The sequence below is a fragment of the Oncorhynchus mykiss genome, chromosome 19 (assembly GCF_013265735.2).
Source record: "Oncorhynchus mykiss isolate Arlee chromosome 19, USDA_OmykA_1.1, whole genome shotgun sequence".
NCBI lineage: Eukaryota > Metazoa > Chordata > Actinopteri > Salmoniformes > Salmonidae > Oncorhynchus > Oncorhynchus mykiss.
Window position 1 is genome coordinate 50,659,764 of NC_048583.1, and position 21,645 is coordinate 50,681,408.

A 21,645-nucleotide genomic window follows, 5' to 3' on the forward strand; every position below is an offset into this window, starting at 1 on the left:
TAGGATCAGATTCAATTAGTGGAATAAGGTGGTGGGTTTTAATGAGTGTAGGTATGGTAATTAAAAAAATGTTTTATTACATTTTTCCCGTTTCCCCTTTTCCCACGATGTATTACAACGTGTAATGGATTTATACTATAGTTCAGTTGGGGGCGCTAATGCAACATATTGGATGCCAACCGCCATTATACCTCATTTAAGAAGATCACAGCATCGAGTCACCGCACGACACAGAAAACTGACCAGACCCTAAAATACACGCCACTAAAAACACACATGGATCTATAGGAACCAGTATATCGGTGAATACAGCAAAATTAGACGCGCCTGACCATTACCACAAGGTTACACATAGCTGTAGTTTATGCTAGATTATGTATGCAGGGAGAATTGCAGTTGCTGTTTGGAAGTGAAATATTTTATGGAGGCTTGGAAGGACGCGGGGGAGCGAGGAGCCGAAGTGGGGAAACTGGAGATTGCTACAACGTACTGGAAACTACAGCTCCTGCTGGCTACGAGTAACCCACGCGCACGGGACGGGGTGGAAACATGGCCGCGAATGGCAACAATTTAACATCTGGGATGGGAGAAATTATCCAACTGAACGTTGGTGGGACACGGTATTACATCGTTTAAATCGGCCAATTCAGTCTAAAATAACTGTCTATGTGCTTGCTCTCAGGGAGGGCAGGATAGTATTAACAGACTCGAACAGGCAGACAGACGGCTTGGTCGTTCTTTTTAGGTTGATATGATGTCGCAGACGATAACATGGAATACGGGCTGCGATAAAATGCACGAAAAGCACGCAACACACGCGCCCGCATTGTCAAGGCGTGTTTACATTGTTGCAAAACGTATTTCAGGATATGTCTGAACAATGTGTAGTAAATTCCCCAAATGATTGACGGTGTTCCAGTCACATATGTGTTAGCAGCAGCAAATGAATTACCCAAGCATGATATCCCACATTAAACACTTTCCATAATGTATGTGTGTATTGATCTGTAAGATGATCCCACCTTGGCTTGGACATAGGAATACAATATGTGGTGATATCCTACACCTGGGCTTGTGTATCTCTGGATGAATATGATGAAAAACGTGAAAATAGTAGTATTGTACAATACAATCCACTGTTATTGAATCTCATTCATTTTGCGTTGTCATGATATGTCTGAGTCGGTGTGATCTTAGGTATATCCTCTCCTTCCTCAGGTTCAGCACCTCTAGACAGACTCTCATGTGGATCCCAGACTCTTTCTTTTCAAGGTGGGTCAATCCACACATCTCTATCTCTGCTAAGATGTGATCTGGCTACAGCTCTGGAAAGGTGACCCAGTTCACTTGATGTTTATCTCCCAGCGAATCAATTTTGGTAATGTACAGTGTATCAAACAGCGTTAGGACTACAGGATTGCCCCACAGTTGAGATAAAGCCAGAGCGAAGGCTGAGATTAGCTTTTTATGGCTAACTAGAGCAAGAGGTTAAGTGTGTGTATGTGCCTGTGTGTGTTTCAGTTTGCTGAGTGGGAGAATATCATCTCTACTGGATGAAACTGGAGCTGTGAGTTCTGAGTCTTTCTACTAAACATTCCACAGATGTACTCTCTTATGCTCTTTTATACAGTGATATTACTGTACCAATGGTATTTATCCCCCCCCCCCCCCCCCCCCCCCCCCCCCAAAAGAAAAACAACATGGTTCTAAATGTCCCTCTTGTCCTCTAGATATTTATTGACAGGGACCCAACAGCCTTTGCGCCCATCTTGAATTTCCTTCGAACCAAAGAGTTAGACTTAAGGTAAAAATACCTGACCCTCCTTACATACAAGGTCAATATGTGTATATAGTCTACATTATGGGGAAGCATATTGGGCCAGGTTAGGTCTTGACTGATGTTCTCTTCTCTTCGTAGGGGGGTAAACATTAACATTCTCCGCCATGAAGCTGAGTTTTATGGGATAACGCCATTAGGTATCGCCTCCATGCACTAAATTGAATAATTACTATGCTACTATCTGGTATTACTATGGTATTACATAGGTATTTATTTGCTATATTTCTCACTTCATGTCTTTAGCTAATCTGGGGAAAAACACAAATAATAATCACTTTATAGTTTTCCCTTGTCCACTTACCTATTAGCTATCAGATACATTATACTACCTATATAAAATATACAATATAAAACTGACACGAAGTGCTGATTTGGTGGCATAATTATGTTTGGTTTCTGAAGTATTTCTGAATATCTGTCTCTTGTGTTGTGGTGGCTGTCTTCAGTGAGGAGGTTGCTGCTGTGTGAGGAAATAGAACGTTTGTGCTGTGGCAGTGTTCTGTTCCATGGATACCTTCCCCCTCCAGGTACTTTATTCCCACAACTCCTCTTACCTAGAATTCTGCATCCTCTGGCACAGGTGAATTACAGGACATTGTACTCTCTCTCTATTCCTCTGTTTGTTTACAAGGGAAATATAAGTGCTCTAGTGACGCTCTTTCTAGTGTTAGTTTTGTCTTTGTACTTTTGGTATCTTTGACATTTATAAAATGTGTTAGTAATGTAGAATTTGATGTATTGTTTCATGAGTTGGTTGGTTGATTGGTGGATTAAAGAATGTGCTTCTCCCAGCCCGTAACTCCAGCCCCACCCCTGCAGACTCTGGCCTTGCCGCTGAGGATCGGCCTGGTCCTAGCGGAGCAGAAGGGGGGTTCCCCCAAACCTGCCCCCCCCACACCTCCCTTCCTGGACCCCCTGGAGCCGAGGCGCCACACAGACTGGGTAAGCAGGGGGGCAGTTAAGGGTTAAAAAACAAGGATGTGTGTAATGAGGCATGGAGCAGGGCTGGAGCTGGGCTGTTCTACTCCCCAGACTTATTAGAACACTGTGTGCCTGTTTAAAGAGCAATCAGAATACTCAGTCCTACCATTGGTCAGGAGATGGGCTGTGTGTGTGTGCCAGGGTTTCCGTTAGCCTGTAATTGCCGACTTTTGTCCCCAAAAATGTTTTTAGAAAAGCCGATAAATAAAATTGGGGCGAAATAATGCATTTTAGCCTATTCACTGATGGAAATACCAGTCTATGGAAATACATTTGACTAGTCATGCTTATCGGTCTATAGGTCATTTGCATAATTGTATGAAATTAAATTGGCTTGTGTGCACAGTATATTTGTTATTTATCGTATCACACGTGTATAGCATATAAATGCAGAGCCTTTGAGTAGAAAATCTGTTCGACCACGCTGAGCTGCAGCATCTTATGGTGCTTTCAACACAACTGGGAAAATACGAGGTCAAATCATGACGTCAGTGATCTTCAGTTCGGAAAGTCAGAGCTCTAGAAAGAGGCCAGAGTTTCCGAGTTGGAATTAGTTCAGAAAGTCAGAGCTCTAGAAAGAGGCCAGAGTTTCCGAGTTGGAATTAGTTCGGAAAGTCAGAGCTCTAGAAAGAGGCCAGAGTTTCTGAGTTGGAATTAGTTCGGAAAGTCAGAGCTCTAGAAAGAGGCCAGAGTTTCCGAGTTGGAATTAGTTCAGAAAGTCAGAGCTCTAGAAAGAGGCCAGAGTTTCCGAGTTGGAATTAGTTCAGAAAGTCAGAGCTCTAGAAAGAGGCCAGAGTTTCCGAGTTGGAATTAGTTCGGAAAGTCAGAGCTCTAGAAAGAGGCCAGAGTTTCCGAGTTGGAATTAGTTCAGAAAGTCAGAGCTCTAGAAAGAGGCCAGAGTTTCAGAGTTGGAATTAGTTCAGAAAGTCAGAGCTCTAGAAAGAGGCCAGAGTTTCCGAGTTGAAATTCCGAGTTGGATGACCGTTCAAAAAGATTTTTCCTATTCGGAGCTCGTTTTTTTCTCAGTTGGGAAGTCTGAAATTTCCGAGTTCTCAGTTGTTTTGAACGCGGCATCAATCAGCAATGGAAGGCAGGCTTGATCAGCGCGTCACACACCACTTTACAGTGTGCTGGAGGCAGTATGCATTTTGAAAACATGCACTTAATTGTTTGAAACCTGAATGTTTTGATACAGTATTATGAGGCATGTCTTAACTTGCTTCAAAGTAGCCTATTAGATCTTCTCTTTCTAAATTTATAACAAATATGTTCATCTCTGTCACATGAAACCGCTCGCATGTGCAGTGCCTTTGACAACTGTGTTGTCCCGCTAATTGCATTTTGGAACGAACATTCACGCGTAGCCTCCTGCCTTCTGTGCATTGCTGCGCTTATAATGTGAATAAATAATATAATGTGAATAAATAATAGTTTATCAACATTTTAAGCTAAAAGTTCTGATCTGTTGCATCAGACTCGTTGCTTTTAAAAGGTATTGTTTGTTTATGTAGCCTAGGCCTACTGGTTGTATGAATTTGGGATCTGTCTATAACTGACCCAGAGTCTGTTTGGAATAGGCTATTTCTTTCTTAAAAAGCTGACCAATAGAATAGGTAGCCTAAACCTTTCTACTATAGTAGATTGACATAAGTTAGTTGTTTTGCTACTTGTCTTGTTGGATGAGGAAAAGCATATGTGGACAGTTATTCTAACATGTTCAAAGTGCACATCAGAATTAGGTAAGGACCGCATATCATTGTATCCTAGATTTGCATGTTCTGTTAATATGAATTTACATATTCTAAATGTGATTTACATCATTCTTTGCACTGTGGGTGGACACCCTAACCAGGTTACGCATCCAATGCGTATGGGTCTGGTCAATGTCTCAAATGTCCAGTAAATTAAAATGTCCAGCGCCACATTTTCCCAACGGAAACCTTGGTGTGTGCATGTTTGTGTGTGTGTGGCTGCGTTACAGCTGGAGTTAACATGACACTGTCTGGATGGGGGTAAGAAGCACCACAGTCAAAAGCTCCCAGTTAACCTAGTTCTGAGATTGTGTGTGTGTGTGTGTGTGTGTGTGTGTGTGTGTGTGTGTGTGTGTGTGTGTGTGTGTGTGTGTGTGTGTGTGTGTGTGTGTGTGTGTGTGTGTGTGTGTGTGTGTGTGTGTGTGTGTGTGTGTGTGTGTGTGTGTGTGTGTGTGTGTGTGTGTGTTAGAGCCACAGCCGGTTTAAGCTGGTCAGAGACCATGACAGGGCTCTTAGTGTAGTACGCACAGAACTTAATTATTCTATGAATTATATCGATGACATAACATTTTGTTGACACCCTCACCCAAATACATTTTACATGGTCACATGCACAGAGACAGTGACATTGTCATTCTGTGGGGGCATAGCCATGGTAGCCAAAATAATGGCCTGCCTAGCATTTTTATACTTGACTCTAAGCATGATGGGAAGATATTTTCACCTGTGTGAATGCACCTGCTTTCAATATACTTTGTACTATATACAATATACTCTGTACAGTTACCTGTACATTGTACAGCACTGTGTGTGTCCAGGCAGTTAGTCAAGTACTATATTATGTTTCCAGGTGCTGTGGTGGATCCTAGGAAGGTGCTGATTGTAGCTGGACATCATAACTGGATCGTAGTGGCTTATGCACACTTTGTCATCTGTTACAGGTAACTCTGGCCTTTGTAGTTGGATCCATCCACTCAGAGTTGATATTATTGATAGATTATGAATCTTGAGTGTGTGTACTAACGTGTGTGTATTCTCCACTCCAGGATAAAGGAGTCGTCAGGGTGGCAGCAGGTGTTTTCTAGCCCCTATCTGGACTGGTCCATTGAGAGAATCGCTCTCAACGCCAAGGTACTGTTGTACTGCTATAATCACAATGGATTGTCCTGAAAGTTGCGTTATCTATCATATGTATTCTTTTTAAGGTGGTAGGCGGTCCCCATGGCGATAAGGACAAGATGGTGGCAGCCGCCTCCGATAGCAACATCATCCTCTGGAGCATCCAGGACGGAGGGAGCGGCAACGAGATAGGTAGGGGGCGTGTGTTTGAGAGATTGTGAAAGAGAGACATGTTTGTGTGTGTGTTATTGACTCACTCTATCCCCTCCTCTCTCTCACTCCCCCTTTCTCTCTGTCTCTGTTATATCTATCCCTCGCTCTCTCTAGGTGTGTTTAGTCTGGGTGTACCAGTAGATCATCTGTTCTTCATTGGGAACCAGCTAGTGGCCACCAGTCACATGGGGAAGGTGGGGGTCTGGAACGCTGTCACACAGCATTGGCAGGTAGTAATACATAGGGTGTGTGGGGCTGTGTGTCATTGGAAGTGGGTATGTATGTGTTTGACATTGTGTGTATGAGAAAGGGAGAGTGTTTAACCCTTTCTTTTCTCTCCATCAGGTGCAAGATGTAGTTCCCATCACCAGCTGTGACACAGCTGGCTCCTTCCTGCTTCTGGGTTGCAACAACGGATCCATCTACTATATAGGTACACACACTTCCTGAATTGAAATGGTATTCACCCCAGCCCTTCTTGGTTTCATATGTTCTCTCTCTTTCTCTCTCTCTCTCTCTCACTCACTCACTCACTCACTCACTCACTCACTCACTCACTCACTCACTCACTCACACAGACATGCAGAAGTTTCCTTTGAGGATGAAGGATAATGATCTGTTGGTGACAGAACTGTACCACGACCCATCTGACGATGCCATAACTGCCCTCAGTGTCTACTTCACACCCAAGACCAGTGAGTACATACACAGATACACCAACGAAGACTGAAATATATTATTTGGGCCTCCCGGGTGGCGCAGTGGTTAAGGGCGCTGTACTGTGCCACCAGAGACTCTGGGTTCGCGCCCAGGCTCTGTCGCAACCGGCCGCGACCAGGAGGTCCCCCAATGATCCAATTGTTAGTAGTTACTATCTTGTCTCATCGCTACAACTCCCGTACGGGCTTCGGAGAGACGAAGGTCGAAAGCCATGCGTCCTCCGAAACACAACCCAAGCCGAACACAGCGCGCATCCAACCACACCAATGTGTCGGAGGAAACACTGTGCACGGCCCGCCACAGGAGTCGCTGGTGCGCGATGAGACAAGCCGGCCAAACCCTCGCTAACCCGGACGACACTGGGCCAATTGTGCATCTTCCCACGGACCTCCTTGCGAAAGTATTCGGCCCCCTTGAACTTTGCGACCTTTCCCACATTTCAGGCTTCAAACATAAAGATATAAAACTGTATTTTTTTTGTGAAGAATCAACAACAAGTGGGACACAATCATGAAGTGGAACGACATTTATTGGATATTTCAAACTTTTTTAACAAATCAAAAACTGAAAAATTGGGCGTGCAAAATTATTATAATAAGTAATAAGATGATACAGAACATAAATCAGACAACATAAAGACATACCTGCACACGAAGAGACAACACACTTTATGTTAGCCCTTGGCGCAGTCATAGCTCTCAGGCACCTGCGCAAGCACATGGACACTCATTCAAACACTGTCCCAAGTACTCACAAGTTACAATGGATACCCTAGTTAGCGAGCTTTGTGAAACTTGTTAACATAAATCTTTATCTTGTCCACATTGTAACAAACTTATGGTTGCATAACAGCACATTGTGTAACATTACCACGGTTTTATATTGAACCATTTCGGAGCCAAGGACAACATACCCTGCTATGCTGAAGGTCAGGCAAAAGAGAACAATAAGGGGGTAAGGAAATACAGATAACCCGCGATGGAACAAACCAAAATATACAAAACTTTTACAATCACATGTATGTACAATATTGAAATGAAAAAGTGTTTGTTCACCAAAAAATAACATTAGCTATGCAGCTGTAATTAAATAAGAAAACACACTGAATTATTATTATTATCAAATTATTAACATCCCTTCTTGACCTGGCCTTTTTGAATTGGTCCTCGTGTGCAACTTGGTGCATAATCTAGGGGAACAACATCACACTGCTACACATGCAACATGTAAAATGTTGGTCCCGTGTTTTATAAGCTGAAATAAAATGTATGAAATGTTCCTTACGCACAAAAAGCTTATTTCTCTCAAATGTTGTGCACACATTTGTTTACATCCATGTTAATCCTTTGCCAAGATCATCCATCCACCTGACAGGTGTGGCATATCAAGAAGCTGATTAAACAGCATGATCATTACACATGACAATGAATGTCACGCCCTGACCTTAGAGAGCCTTTTTATTTCTCTATTTGGTTAGGTCAGGGTGTGATTTGGGTGGGCATTCTAGTTTTCTATTTCTTTGTTGACCGGGTATGGTTCCCAATCTGACGCAACTGTCTATCGTTAGGCAGCCTGTTTTCCACCTGAGTTTTTGGGATCTTGTTTTTGTTCAGTTACTGTGTAGCCTGCAGAATGTTACATTCGTTTATCTTTTTTTTTTTTTGGTGCTCATCTAAAATAAAGAAAGATGTACATTTACCACGCTGTGCCTTGGTCTCATTCCGACAACGGACGTAACAATAAAACACTACTCTAAAATGTCTCAAGTTTTGAGGGAGTGCGCAATTGGCATGCTGACTGCAGGAATGTCCACCAGAGCTGTTGCCAGAGAAATGAATGTTAATTTCTCTACCATAAGCCGCCTCTAACATCACTTTAGAGAATTTGTCAGTACGTCCAACCGGCCTCACAACCACTGACCACGTGTAACCACACTAGCCCAGGACCTCCACATCCGGCTTCTTCACCTGTGGGATTGTCTGAGACCAGCCAGCCAGACAGCTGATGAAACTGAGGAGTATTTCTGTCTGTAATAAAGCCCTTTTGTGGAGAAAAACTAATTCTGATTGGCTGGGCCTGGCTCCCCAGTGGGTGAGCCTGGCTCCCAAGTGGGTGGGCCTATGATTTCCTTATATGAACTGTAACTCAGTGAAATTGTTGGGTTTATATTTTTGTTCAGTGTAATTTACATAACTATTCACACCCCTGAGTCAATACATGTTAGAATGACCTTGGGCAGCGATTACAGCTGTGAGTTTCTGGGTAAGACTCTAAGAGCACACCTGGATTGTACAATATTTTAGCACATTTATTATTTTTTTAATTCTTCAAGCTCTGTCAAGTTGGTTGTTGATCATTGTTAGACAGCCATTTTCAAGTCTTGCCATAGATTTTAAAGCCTGTTTAGGTCAAAAGTGTAACTAGGCCACTCAGGAACATTCAATGTCGTCTTGGTAAGCAACTCCAGTGTATATTTGGCCTTGTGTAATTGTCCTACTGAAAGGTGAATTTGTCTCCCAATGTCTTTTGGAAAGGAGACTAAACCATCCCTCTAGGATATTACCTGTGCTTAGCTCTAATCCGTTTCTTTTTATCCTAAAAAACTCCATAGTCCTTGCCGATATCAAGCATACCTATAACTTGATGCAGCCACCACCATGCTTAAAAATACAGTGCATTGGGAAAGTATTCGCGACAAAGGGAATTTTTTGCAGTATTACTTTAGTGCCTTATTGCAAACAGGATGCATGTTTTAGATTATTTTATGTACAGGCCTCCTTCTTTTCACTCTGTCATTTAGGTTCGTTTTGTGGAGTAACTCCAATGTTGTTGATCCGTCCTCAGTTTTCTATCACAGCCATTCAATTCTGTAACTGTTTTAAAGGTGCACTATGCTGAAATCGACATTTCCTGGTTGCTAAAATCAATAATATTTTGCCTAATTTCAGTTTGTGATAAAGCAAACAGTCTTTGGGAAGAGAATCATTGTACCATCTAAACCACTGTGAAATATATTTTCCATAACCAAAAATATTGTATTTTCAGCTGTTTGAAGCCTGTGTACACTGAGTACACCAAACATGAGGAACATCTTCCTAACACTGAGTACACCAAACATGAGGAACATCTTCCTAACACTGAGTACACCAAACATGAGGAACATCTTCCTAACACTGAGTACACCAAACATGAGGAACATCTTCCTAACACTGAGTACACCAAACATGAGGAACATCTTCCTAATACTGAGTACACCAAACATGAGGAACATCTTCCTAATACTGAATTTCACCCCCCCCCCCCCCCCTTTGGTTCAATTTGTTGGGGCATGAACTCGACAATGTGTGGAAAGCGTTCCACAGGGATGCGGGCATGGACTCGACAATGTGTGGAAAGCCTTCCACAGGGATGCTCGCCCATGTTGACTCCAATGCTTCCCACAGTTGTGTCAAGTTGGCTAGATGTTATTTGGGTGGTGAACCGTTCTTTATTCACACGGGAAACTGTTGAGCGTGAAAAACTCAGCAGCGTTGCAGTTCTTGAAAAACCGGTGTGCCTGGCACCTACTACCATACCCCATTCAAAGGCATTTAAATCTTTTGTCTTACCCATTCATCCTAAGAATGGCACACAATCCATGTCTCAAGCCTTAAAAATCATTATTTAACCTGTCTCCTTCCCTTCATGTACACTGATTGAAGTGGATTTAATTAACAAGTGACATCAATAAGGGATCATAACTGTCACCTGGTCAGTCTGTCATGGAAAGAGCAGGTGTTCTTAATGTTTTGTATGGGAGTTTCTCTCGTTGTCTCTGCTCTCTCTCTCCCTAGGTGTGAGTGGTAACTGGATAGAGATGGCGTATGGGACCAGTTCTGGAGCAGTGCGGGTTATAGTCCAACACCCTGAGACAGTAGGCTCTGGACCTCAGCTCTTCCAGACCTTCACTGTCCACCGCTCCCCTGTCACCAAGATCATGCTCTCTGAGAAACATCTGGTCTCAGGTAAGAAGGGACAAGGGAAATAGTGTGATATATTTGAGCCGAGTTATTAGTGCTGAGTGATTAAAAAACATAATTAGGTCTGTTTTTGAGGTCCTGTTTTTGAGGTCTGTTCGGTTTTGGTTCGATTATTACAAAAATAATCATGATTTTCGATTCGGTTTTGATAAACAATTTTTTAAACATAATTAAATGCACTATGCATTATGTGGATTGAACAATAAAACAATGAATAAAAGTCCCATGATAGTAGTGACTGCCCATTACTGATTACACTTATTAATCATCATTTATTCCCATTACTTTAATCATATATTTCAGTGGTGTATATTACATTTATTTTATTTGATTACTTTATTATTTAATTCAAACTCCTCATCTCTATAGAGCTGCTGCCAATCAAAATCACTATTTTAGTAGTTCTTCAAAGTAAATAAAGGCATATTTTTATGACTGCTGAATACCAACTATCAATCACTTTTTATTTTATTTGACAAGGTAAGTTGACTGAGAACAAATTCTCGTTTATAGCAACGACCTGGGGAATAGCTACAGGGGAGCGGAGGCGGGATGAATGAGCCAATTGGAAGCTGGGGATGATGAGGTGGCCATGATGGTATGAGGGCCAGATTGGGAATTTAGCCAGGACATCCGGGGTTAACACCCTTACTTTTACGATAAGTGCCACGGGATCTTTAGTGACCACAGAGAGTCAGGACACCCGTTTATCATCCCATCCAAAAGACAGCACCCTATGTCCCCAATCACTGTCCTGGGTCATTGGGATGTTTTTTTAGACCTGAGGAAAGAGTGCCACCTACTGGCCCTCCAACACCACTTCCAGCAGCATCTGGTCTCCCATCCAGGACAAACCCTGCTTAGCTTCAGAAGCAAGCCAGCAGTGGTATGCAGGGTGGTATGCTGTTGATAGGGTTGCATGTTGCATTCATATTTTTGTTCAGTATATTTTTAAATAAATCATTTACAGCCAATAATAAAGAGGAAAGACAGCAGGGGATGCACTTAGATCATGTACAGTGTTTTCAGGTAGAACTGCTCTCTATTTATCCCTTTCTGATCTCGCATCCTTCTCTCTTCCGTTGCAGGCGTAAAAGAAACACATAGGCGCGCAATGGATTATGGTCATTGTAGTTGATTATCACGTTTTCTACGCTAAACTATGTAGAATATTGGCCTGTTGGAAACTACAACTTCCTACTACATCACACAGTTCGGCTTGATCTGATTTATCTCTAGATAAAGTGTGCAATGTGCACATTGAGCTCACAGAAAGAAAAAAAAGAAAAAATGGAATTCAAATAATTAAACCGACATCGGTCAAATTACCGACATTTCAGTTAATCGCTCAGCTCTAGTTATTATGGAAGCAGGATAAGAAAATAACGATGATGATGATATATCTGTATGTATCCAGGGTGGGTCTGGCTCCAGAGTTGTCTGGCTCCAGGGTTGTCTGGCTCCAGGGTTGTCTGGCTCCAGGGTGGGTCTGTCTCCAGAGTTGTCTGGCTCCAGGGTGGGTCTGGCTCCAGGGTGGGTCTGGCTCCAGAGTTGTCTGGCTCCAGGGTTGTCTGGCTCCAGGGTGGGTCTGGCTCCAGGGTGGGTCTGTCTCCAGGGTGGGTCTGGCTCCAGAGTTGTCTGGCTCCAGGGTGGGTCTGGCTCCAGTGTGGGTCTGTCTCCAGAGTGGGTCTGGCTCCAGGGTGGGTCTGGCTCCAGAGTTGTCTGGCTCCAGAGTGGGTTTGGTTCCAGGGTGGGTCTGGCTCCAGGGTTGTCTGGCTCCAGAGTTGTCTGGCTCCAGGGTGGGTCTGGCTCCAGGGTGGGTCTGGCTCCAGAGTTGTCTGGCTCCAAGGTGGGTCTGGCTCCAGGGTGGGTCTGGTTCCAGAGTTGTCTGGCTCCAGGGTTGTCTGGCTCCAGGGTGGGTCTGGCTCCAGGGTGGGTCTGTCTCCAGGGTGGGTCTGTCTCCAGAGTGGGTCTGGCTCCAGGGTTGTCTGGCTCCAGAGTTGTCTGGCTCCAGGGTGGGTCTGGCTCCAGGGTGGGTCTGGCTCCAGAGTTGTCTGGCTCCAAGGTGGGTCTGGCTCCAAGGTGGTCTGGCTCCAGGGTGGGTCTGGCTCCAGAGTTGTCTGGCTCCAGGGTGGGTCTGGTTCCAGAGTTGTCTGGCTCCAGAGTTGTCTGGCTCCAGGGTGGGTCTGGCTCCAGAGTTGTCTGGCTCCAGGGTGGGTCTGGCTCCAGGGTGGGTCTGGTTCCAGGGTGGGTCTGGCTCCAGGGTGGGTCTGGCTCCAGGGTGGGTCTGGTTCCAGGGTGGGTCTGGTTCCAGGGTGGGTCTGGCTCCAGGGTGGGTCTGTCTCCAGAGTGGGTCTGGCTCCAGGGTGGGTCTGGCTCCAGAGTTGTCTGGCTCCAGAGTGGGTTTGGTTCCAGGGTGGGTCTGGCTCCAGGGTTGTCTGGCTCCAGAGTTGTCTGGCTCCAGAGTTGTCTGGCTCCAGGGTGGGTCTGGCTCCAGGGTGGGTCTGGCTCCAGAGTTGTCTGGCTCCAGAGTTGTCTGGCTCCAGGGTGGGTCTGGCTCCAGGGTGGGTCTGGTTCCAGGGTGGGTCTGGCTCCAGAGTGGGTCTGGCTCCAGGGTGGGTCTGGCTCCAGGGTGGGTCTGGCTCCAGGGTGGATCTGGTTCCAGGGTGGGTCTGGCTCCAGGGTGGGTCTGGCTCCAGGGTGGGTCTGGTTCCAGGGTGGGTCTGGCTCCAGAGTTGTCTGGCTCCAGGGTGGGTCTGGCTCCAGGGTGGGTCTGGCTCCAGAGTTGTCTGGCTCCAGAGTTGTCTGGCTCCAGGGTGGGTCTGGCTCCAGAGTTGTCTGGCTCCAGGGTGGGTCTGGCTCCAGGGTGGGTCTGGCTCCAGGGTGGGTCTGGCTCCAGAGTTGTCTGGCTCCAGGGTGGGTCTGGCTCCAGGGTGGGTCTGGCTCCAGAGTTGTCTGGCTCCAGAGTTGTCTGGCTCCAGGGTGGGTCTGGCTCCAGGGTTGTCTGGCTCCAGAGTTGTCTGGCTCCAGAGTGGGTCTGGCTGTGTTTCATATACATTGTGTGTCTCTCGTCTGTCTGTCCGTGGGTGTATGTTTTGTCTCCTTTCAGTGTGTGCGGACAACAACCATGTGCGTACGTGGACAGTGACGCGGTTCCGAGGCATGATCTCCACGCAGCCTGGCTCCACCCCCCTCGCCTCCTTTAAGATCCTCTCATTGGAGGAGACTGAGAGCCACGGCAGCTACTCATCAGGCAATGACATTGGTGAGAGAGGGGGAGCGGGAGGGAAGGTGAAAGTGAATAGATATGGTAAATGGAAGGGGTGGATGGACAATTGTTAAAGTAAATCTAGAGCCCATTATCCAGGGTGGGTCTAAAGCCCAGTATCCAGGGTGGGTCTAGAGCCCAGTATCCAGGGTGGGTCTAGAGCCCAGTATCCAGGGTGGGTCTAGAGCTCAGTATCCAGGGTTGGTCTAGAGCCCAGTATCCAGGGTGGGTCTAGAGCCCAGTATCCAGGGGTGGGTCTAGAGCCCAGTATCCAGGGTGGGTCTAGAGCCCAGTATCCAGGGTGGGTCTAGAAACCAGTATCCAGGGGTGGGTCTAGATCCCAGTATCCAGGGTGGGTCTAGAGCCCAGTATCCAAGGGTGGGTCTAGAGCCCAGTATCCAGGGTGGGTCTAGAGCCCAGTATCCAGGGTGGGTCTAGAGCCCAGTATCCAGGGTGGGTCTAGAGCCCAGTATCCAGGGTGGGTCTAGAGCCCAGTATCCAGGGTGGGTCTAGAGCCCAGTATCCAGGGTGGGTCTAGAGCCCAGTATCCAGGGGTGGGTCTAGAGCCCAGTATCCAGGGTGGGTCTAGAGCCCAGTATCCAGGGTGGGTCTAGAGCCCAGTATCCAGGGGTGGGTCTAGAGCCCAGTATCCAGGGTGGGTCTAGAGCCCAGTTTCCAGGGTGGGTCTAGAGCCCAGTATCCAGGGTGGGTCTAGATACCAGTATCCAGGGTGGTGTGGTCTCCCCTCAGGTCCATTTGGGGAGAGAGACGACCAGCAGGTGTTTATTCAGAAGGTCATCCCCATCACCAACAAGCTGTTTGTTCGCCTCTCCTCCACTGGGAAAAGGTATTAAACATTAGTTATACACACATATCATGATGTTATAGCCTTGTCTGATAAACATGGTCATTTAGCTCTTTCATCCAGCGTTTTCACAATTCCTGACATTTAATTATTGTAAAAATTCCCAGTCTTAGGTCAGTTAGGATCACTACTTTATTTTAAGAATGTGAAATGTCAGAATAATAGTAGAGATAATTATTTATTTAAGCTTTTATTTCTTTAATCACATTCCCAGTGGGTCAGAAGTTTACATACACTCAATTAGTATTTGGTAGCATTGCCTTTAAATTGTTTAACTTGGGTCAAATGTTTCAGGTAGCCTTCCACAAGCTTCCCACAATTTGTTGGGTGAATTTTGTCCCATTCCTCCTGACAGAGCTGGTGTAACTGAGTCAGGTTTTTGGGCCTCCTTGCTCACACACGCTTTTTCAGTTCTGCCCACAAATTTTCTGTAGGATTGAGGTCAGGGCTTTATGATGGCCACTCCAATACCTTGACTTTGTTGTCCGTAAGCCATTTTTCCATAACTTTGGAAGTATGCTTGGGGTCATTGTCCATTGGGAAAACCCATTTGCGACCAAGCTTTCACTTCCTGACTGATGTCTTGAGATGTTGCTTCAATATATCCACATAATTTTACTTTCTCATGATGTCATCTATTTTGTGAAGTGCACCAGTCCCTCCTGCAGCAAAGCACCCCCACAACATGCTACACGGTTGGGATTGTGTTCTTCGGCTTGCAAGCCTCCCCCTTTTTCCTCCAAACATGACTATGGTCATTATGGCCAAAAAGTTATATTTTTGTTTCATCAGACCAGAGGACATTTCTCCAAAAAGTACGATCAGTAGTCTGGCTGCGTGGTCCCATGGTGTTTATACTTGCGTAGTATTGTTTGTACAGATTAACGAGGTACCTTCAGGCGTGAATTATAAGTGAAATAATCTGTCTGTAAACAATTGTTGGAAAAATTACTTGTCATCCACAAAGTAGATGTCCTAACCGACTTGCCAAAACTATAGTTTGTTAACAATAAATTTGTGGAGTGCTTGAAAAACAAGTTTTAATGACTCCAACCTAAGTGTATGTAAACTTCCAACTTCAACTGTAAATTCACCAAATGTGGTCCAAGTAGACATTCCACCTATAACCCAGGTATTGCTAGCACTATGCTCCAGCCATAGAAATACTATGAAATTACTATTAATTTACTATTACTGTAGTATTGTAATTCATTTACTATTACTATGGCTCCAACACACTGAGCTACCAGAACTGTGGCTGCTCTGTTCTGGTCTGAATGCAGTCAGTTCCGGTCTGTTGCAGTCTGATGTGGTCTGTCCTGCTTGTCCCCACAAGGATCTGTGAGGTGGCGGCAGTGGATGGGACCACCATCTCGTGTTTCACAGTTAGGGAGTGTGAGGGTTCTAGCAGGATGGGTTCTAGACCCAGGAGGTACCTGTTCACAGGCCATGGCAATGGCAGCATTCAGATGTGGGACCTCACCACCGCTATGGATACTGCCAACAAGGGAGAGGAGAAGAAGGATGGTAAGGCGAGTGTGTGTGTGTAGTGGAAAGGTGTGTCTGTGTGAAAAGATAACAAATCATTTGTATAGGAACATTATGCATCTGAGGGCATTGTACCTATCCATGGCTTGTAGTCTGTTTATTATCTATCCTGTTGCCTAGTCACTTTACCCCTAGCTCAATTACCTCGCACCCCTGCACATCGACTCAGTACCTGTACCCCATGGATATAGTGATTCATTGTGTATTTATTCCTCGTGTTATTTTTCTATATTTTTCTCTCTGCATTTGACAGATAACATTTGATTTGATTAGTAATTGACACTTTGTTTTGACACTGATCAATTATAATGTGTTTGATTGACAGAGGTGGGCGGGCCAACAGAAGAGGAGCTGCTTCAGCTATTGGACCAGTGTGACCTCAGCACCTCCCGCTGTGCCACGCCCAACATCAGCCCCGCCCCCTCGGTGCTGCAGCCCAGCCGTCTCCGAGAGTCCTGCTCCAGGTCAGTCTCTACACCCCCGAGTCTGACTCTTTATGTTGTGCACGTTTGTCTGTCTACTGTGTCTTTTTCATGCTGTCTATATCTATTTCTCTGACCCCCGTTGTCTTTATCTCTCCAGCCTCCAGCTGCAGGCCCAGGATCCCATTCCAGAGACGGCCACCTACGGAGCTCTGCGACCCTACAGAGAGAGCCCACTGCTGGCCCGAGCCCGGCGCACAGAGTCCTTCCACAACTACAAAAACTTCCAGAACTTCTCCCCAGGGAAAGGCTTGCTGGAGAGCCCTGGACAGGCTCCAGGACAGGGGAAACGCCCAGGTACAGAAGCCAGAACCCGGTCGCTGTGTGAGGCTGGAGAGGAGGTTGGAAGGAGGGGCTCTGCCATGGAGCTCTGGGCTAGCCGAACCACTAATGCCGCCTACGCTAATGTCTTTGCTAACGTTGCTGTGGTCACAGACGCCGATGCAGCTGAGGGTATCACAGAATCGCCACGGCAACCGCCTGAGAGCCCTGGTGGAGACATTCGTCGAAGGCTCCAATCGGAGGAGGAGGAGTGGGCGGGGCTTGGTTCAGGGGCAGAGGCTAGGTCTGAGGTGAGGAGGAAGGCAGGGTTTGAGGGGGGGTTGTTTCTGGGCAGGAAGAGGGCACCTCCCGTCCCCCAGCTCTCCTCGCTGTCCTCGGGGGTGTCCTCGGGGGGATGCAGTGACTCCTCCTCCACCGCCTCCCCCTCCCCCACTAAGCTGGCCTCCACTTCCCCCCGGCGCAGGAAGTGCAGCGAGCCGGCCAATCAGGACAGCAGCCTGTGAGTGAAAGACAGCTCTGATGCAGACACACTCCTTGTGTCTGTCAGTCAACAGCTTCAGGTAGAAGTTACCCCCGTAAACCCTGATCTAGGACCAGCCAACCCTCCACAAGCCTAACCATTAGGAGGAACTGGCCTTAGATCAGTGTCTGAGGGCAACTTCATCTCATGACATCTCAAAAGAAAGCCCTATATTCTCAGTCAAGAGGTTGAAACTTGCCACAGCCTAAGGATCATGACTTTAACCCTTTATATATCTCCATCATTGCTGGTATCTGGTTGCTACACAATTAATAATAATATATCATTTGGTGGGTGCTTATATTTGTTCTAACGTCATACATGTACAAGTGTGTATTAATACTTGTGTGTGAATTGGACATGTGTTTTTTGCATATCCCAACTCTCCAGGAGACACCCTTGGAGTGTGGGTTCACGGCCAGGGTGCACCTCCAATGTTTGTTCCAATAGTCCCTCATGACATCATTCAGACTTCTTGTGTTGGATGCATGTAGTTTACCGACTGTTAACAAAGTGCTACATACGTTTATTTCCCCCTTGTGGTCACTTTCCCAAACCAGTAGCCAGTAGCCATGTGTGTTGTGTTTTAGACATTAATGAATTCAACACTACACAGTAAATCACTTTATCTGTACTTCCTGATCGAAACAGACCAACAGTCTCATGCTGAAGATCAATGTGACTTTCCATGGTATTGTTTCTTTAAATATAAGGAGGATTACATTTTGTAGTGCCTTCTTTGACATCAGCCATAACCTACGTATCCCCCTGTCCTGTGATGGAGAGAGGATCTAGAGTCTTAAGGGCAGATTCAATCAGATTGGCAGCCGCATAGCGTCGTTTTGGAGGTGTTGGAGGTGGAACTGCGTTAGAGCTGTCAAATCCACAAGAGGCTCTTTGCGTAACCTGCCATTGGATGTAACGAAACCACACCAGACTGTAATCCCAACAAATCCCATGCGGCCTCGTTAAAGTTCAATCACTCAAATTAGACTGGTGGGCATAAATCCCCCATCAAATGAGCATGAAAACATGCATCAGCCTCACATCAATGACATCAGTCATTATCTTTAACATGATAGAAGCCTGCACTTTCTAGTGCCGTTTTGAACCTCTAGCACAAAGGGATATTAAGGAAGGCGATTGATGTGTGACAGGAGCTCATACCGCTTGTACACCTCCAACACATTCAGGCTGTATCACAACCGGCCGTGATTGGGCGTCCCATAGGGCGGCGCACGATTGGCCCAGCGTTGTCCGGGTTTGATCAGTGTAGGCGGTCATTGTAAATAAGAATTTCTCTTAACTGTCTTGCAAATGCTGGTTAAAGCTCCATCTGATTGAATCCAGGCCTTAGACCAAAGGTTGTACATCTGACTGTCCAGTTGTCACAGGTTGGATAGCTGCTATTATTGTCACTCCTGTCACCCAACAATAGCTTTCAGATGGAGAAAGAGAATAGGGGAGAGAGAGAGAGAGATAGAGAGCAAGAGTTATCAATGGAGCCCATCCTTTAGTTCCCTTCCTAAGACATCCTCTACCCCATCACTGGACCAGACCTGGGTCAAGTACATACAACTTGAGGTGCACTTGATTTAGCTTGTCCACTACAATGGAACCAATGGAATAGTCCCAAAAGTGCAAACTCTGCCCAACACTCTAAATCAAGCACACCCCTTGTATTTGAATGTACTGTATTTGACCCAGGTCTGTTTTAGATAGAGGTGTTCAATAAGAGATGGAATGTTGAACATGTACAAAGATGTACATTTAAATAATATGCAACCTGATTATACTGTATATGAAGAGTATACCTACAAAATCCAAACTATATATATGTATATATATGTAACCATACTGATGATGCATTTAATATTTATGTAACTATCTACATATTTGCTGTTGTTCGCGACAAATCTGTTTGTTCTCATATAATATATATTGATATGAATCATATTTTATCGTACCTAAATTGTATTTGCACTCGCACTATGAAGACTAAATAATGAAGTAACATTTTATTTGGTATGAGATGATATTTAGCCCTTTGAGGAATAATGCCTGTCCCTCTGCGTCTAAGGCCTGGATTTATTCCGATCTACGTTAGATCCGCCTTATAGTGCGATTTGACATTTAAAGGTAAGTTCCTATTGAGCCGACATATCCAGCGTTTACCGTGAATGTGGTTTCTACGAAAGTGGGAACATTGCCTTTAAAAGTTGTATAGGGGCGATCAGATTGAATCTATTTGAATGTTGTATAGGGGCGATCAGATTGAATCTATTTGAATGTTGTATAGGGGCGATCAGATTGAATCTATTTGAATGTTGTATGGGGCGATCAGATTGAATCTACTTGAATGTTGTATAGGAGCGATCAGATTGAATCTATTTGAATGTTGTATAGGGGCGATCAGATTGAATCTATTTGAATGTTGTATAGGGGCGATCAGATTGAATCTATTTGAATGTTGTATAGGGGCGATCAGATTGAATCTATTTGAATGTTGTATAGGGGCGATCAGATTGAATCTATTTGAATGTTGTATAGGGGCGATCAGATTGAATCTATTTGAATGTTGTATAGGGGCGATCAGATTGAATCTATTTGAATGTTGTATAGGGGCAATCAGATTGAATCTATTTGAATGTTGTATAGGGGCGATCAGATTGAATCTATTTGAATGTTGTATAGGGGCGATCAGATTGAATCTACTTGAAAGTTGTATAGGAGAGATCAGATTGAATCTACTTGAAAGTTGTATAGGAGAGATGAGATTGAATCTACTTGAAAGTTGTATAGGGGCGATCAGATTGAATCTACTTGAAAGTTGTATAGGAGAGATCAGATTGAATCTACTTGAAAGTTGTATAGGAGAGATGAGATTGAATCTACTTGAAAGTTGTATAGGAGCGATCAGATTGAATCTATTTGAAAGTTGTATAGGGGCGATCAGATTGAATCTAGGCCTAAACTACATCTCTTCTCATATTTACACTTTCACTCCAGCCAGATACTAAAGAAAATAAATAGATCTATTTATGTTGCTCGTTATAACATTTTGTATAACACCGTATGTACAAACACATTATTATGTTGCTGTATATAGTATGTATCAGTGCTTACTGACCTATGGTATAGTACTAATCTGTTATTCACCTGTTGGCACTGCTGTTGTGTCTGAGCTGACTAGACAGGATGAAGTCTAAAGACTGGACCTATTTATGACCCTATGGTTCAGCTTGGGTTTAGCTGGCTAGTAGTATTCACACTAACCTGGTAACCTTGTATCGTAAGGTCGGGTATAATAGGGGTGCAGGTTTTTGCTTCATCCCAGCAATAACAAACTTGGTTGACTCATAGGGATAGATTCAATCAGTTTTGCCATTACGGCATAGCAGTTTCATTGTTTTTATTTAGGCAATGTTGGAGGTGTTGAATTAGCAAATGGCTCCCTGTGTTCTACATATCACGGACATGGCCATTGGGTGCGCCGAGTCGCATTAGTAATAATCCCATGCAGCCTTGTTACAAGTTTGAACTTTTTAAAAACATTTTAGTAATTTAGCAGACGCTCTTATCCAGAGCGACTTACAGTAGTGAGTGCTTACATTTTCATACTTTATTCGTACTGGTCCCGTGGGAATCAAACCCACAATCCTGGCATTGCAAGCCCCATGCTCTACCACCTGAGCCCCATGCTCTACCACCTGAGCTCCATGCTCTACCACCTGAGCCCCATGCTCTACCACCTGAGCCCCATGCTCTACCACCTCAGCCCCATGCTCTACCACCTGAGCCCCATGCTCTACCACGTGAGCTCTATGCTCTACCACCTGAGCCCCATGCTCTACCACCTGAGCCCCATGCTCTACCACCTGAGCTCCATGCTCTACCACCTGAGCCCCATACTCTACCACCTGAGCCCCATGCTCTACCACCTGAGCCCCATGCTCTACCACCTGAGCCCCATACTCTACCACCTGAGCCCCATACTCTACCACCTGAGCCCCATGCTCTACCACCTGAGCCCCATG

The 21,645-nt window shown here is 45.2% G+C and overlaps 1 protein-coding gene across 3 annotated transcripts; it reads left to right on the top strand.

Annotated features, from left to right (window-relative positions):
* Window positions 1-208: 208 nt before the first annotated feature.
* On the top strand, window positions 209-21,211 carry LOC110498087 (BTB/POZ domain-containing protein KCTD3). 3 transcript variants are annotated; one of them, XM_036955031.1, is made up of 19 exons: window positions 209-620; window positions 1,219-1,272; window positions 1,522-1,567; window positions 1,731-1,804; window positions 1,919-1,977; window positions 2,287-2,367; window positions 2,633-2,782; window positions 5,423-5,513; window positions 5,619-5,703; window positions 5,778-5,883; window positions 6,019-6,134; window positions 6,250-6,337; window positions 6,483-6,599; window positions 10,458-10,628; window positions 13,753-13,908; window positions 14,662-14,758; window positions 16,113-16,303; window positions 16,650-16,788; window positions 16,907-21,211. In XM_036955031.1, the coding sequence occupies exons 1-19, from the start codon at window positions 550-552 to the stop codon at window positions 17,589-17,591; spliced, it is 2,577 nt and encodes an 858-aa protein (XP_036810926.1). In that variant the 5' UTR covers window positions 209-549; the 3' UTR covers window positions 17,592-21,211. The 3 variants fall into 3 exon arrangements, with proteins under 3 accessions (XP_036810926.1, XP_036810927.1, XP_036810928.1); XM_036955032.1 differs by having other exon boundaries at window positions 2,660-2,782; XM_036955033.1 differs by having other exon boundaries at window positions 209-302.
* Window positions 21,212-21,645: the final 434 nt, after the last annotated feature.

Excerpts from the sequence above, each read along its gene's own strand:
- LOC110498087 (XM_036955031.1), top strand. The coding sequence starts at position 550 with ATGGCCGCGAATGGCAACAATTTAACATCTGGGATGGGAGAAATTATC. Across the intron at positions 2,368-2,632 it reads TGGATACCTTCCCCCTCCAG|CCCGTAACTCCAGCCCCACC; the intron begins GTACTTTATTCC and ends TGCTTCTCCCAG. Across the intron at positions 5,704-5,777 it reads GAATCGCTCTCAACGCCAAG|GTGGTAGGCGGTCCCCATGG; the intron begins GTACTGTTGTAC and ends ATTCTTTTTAAG.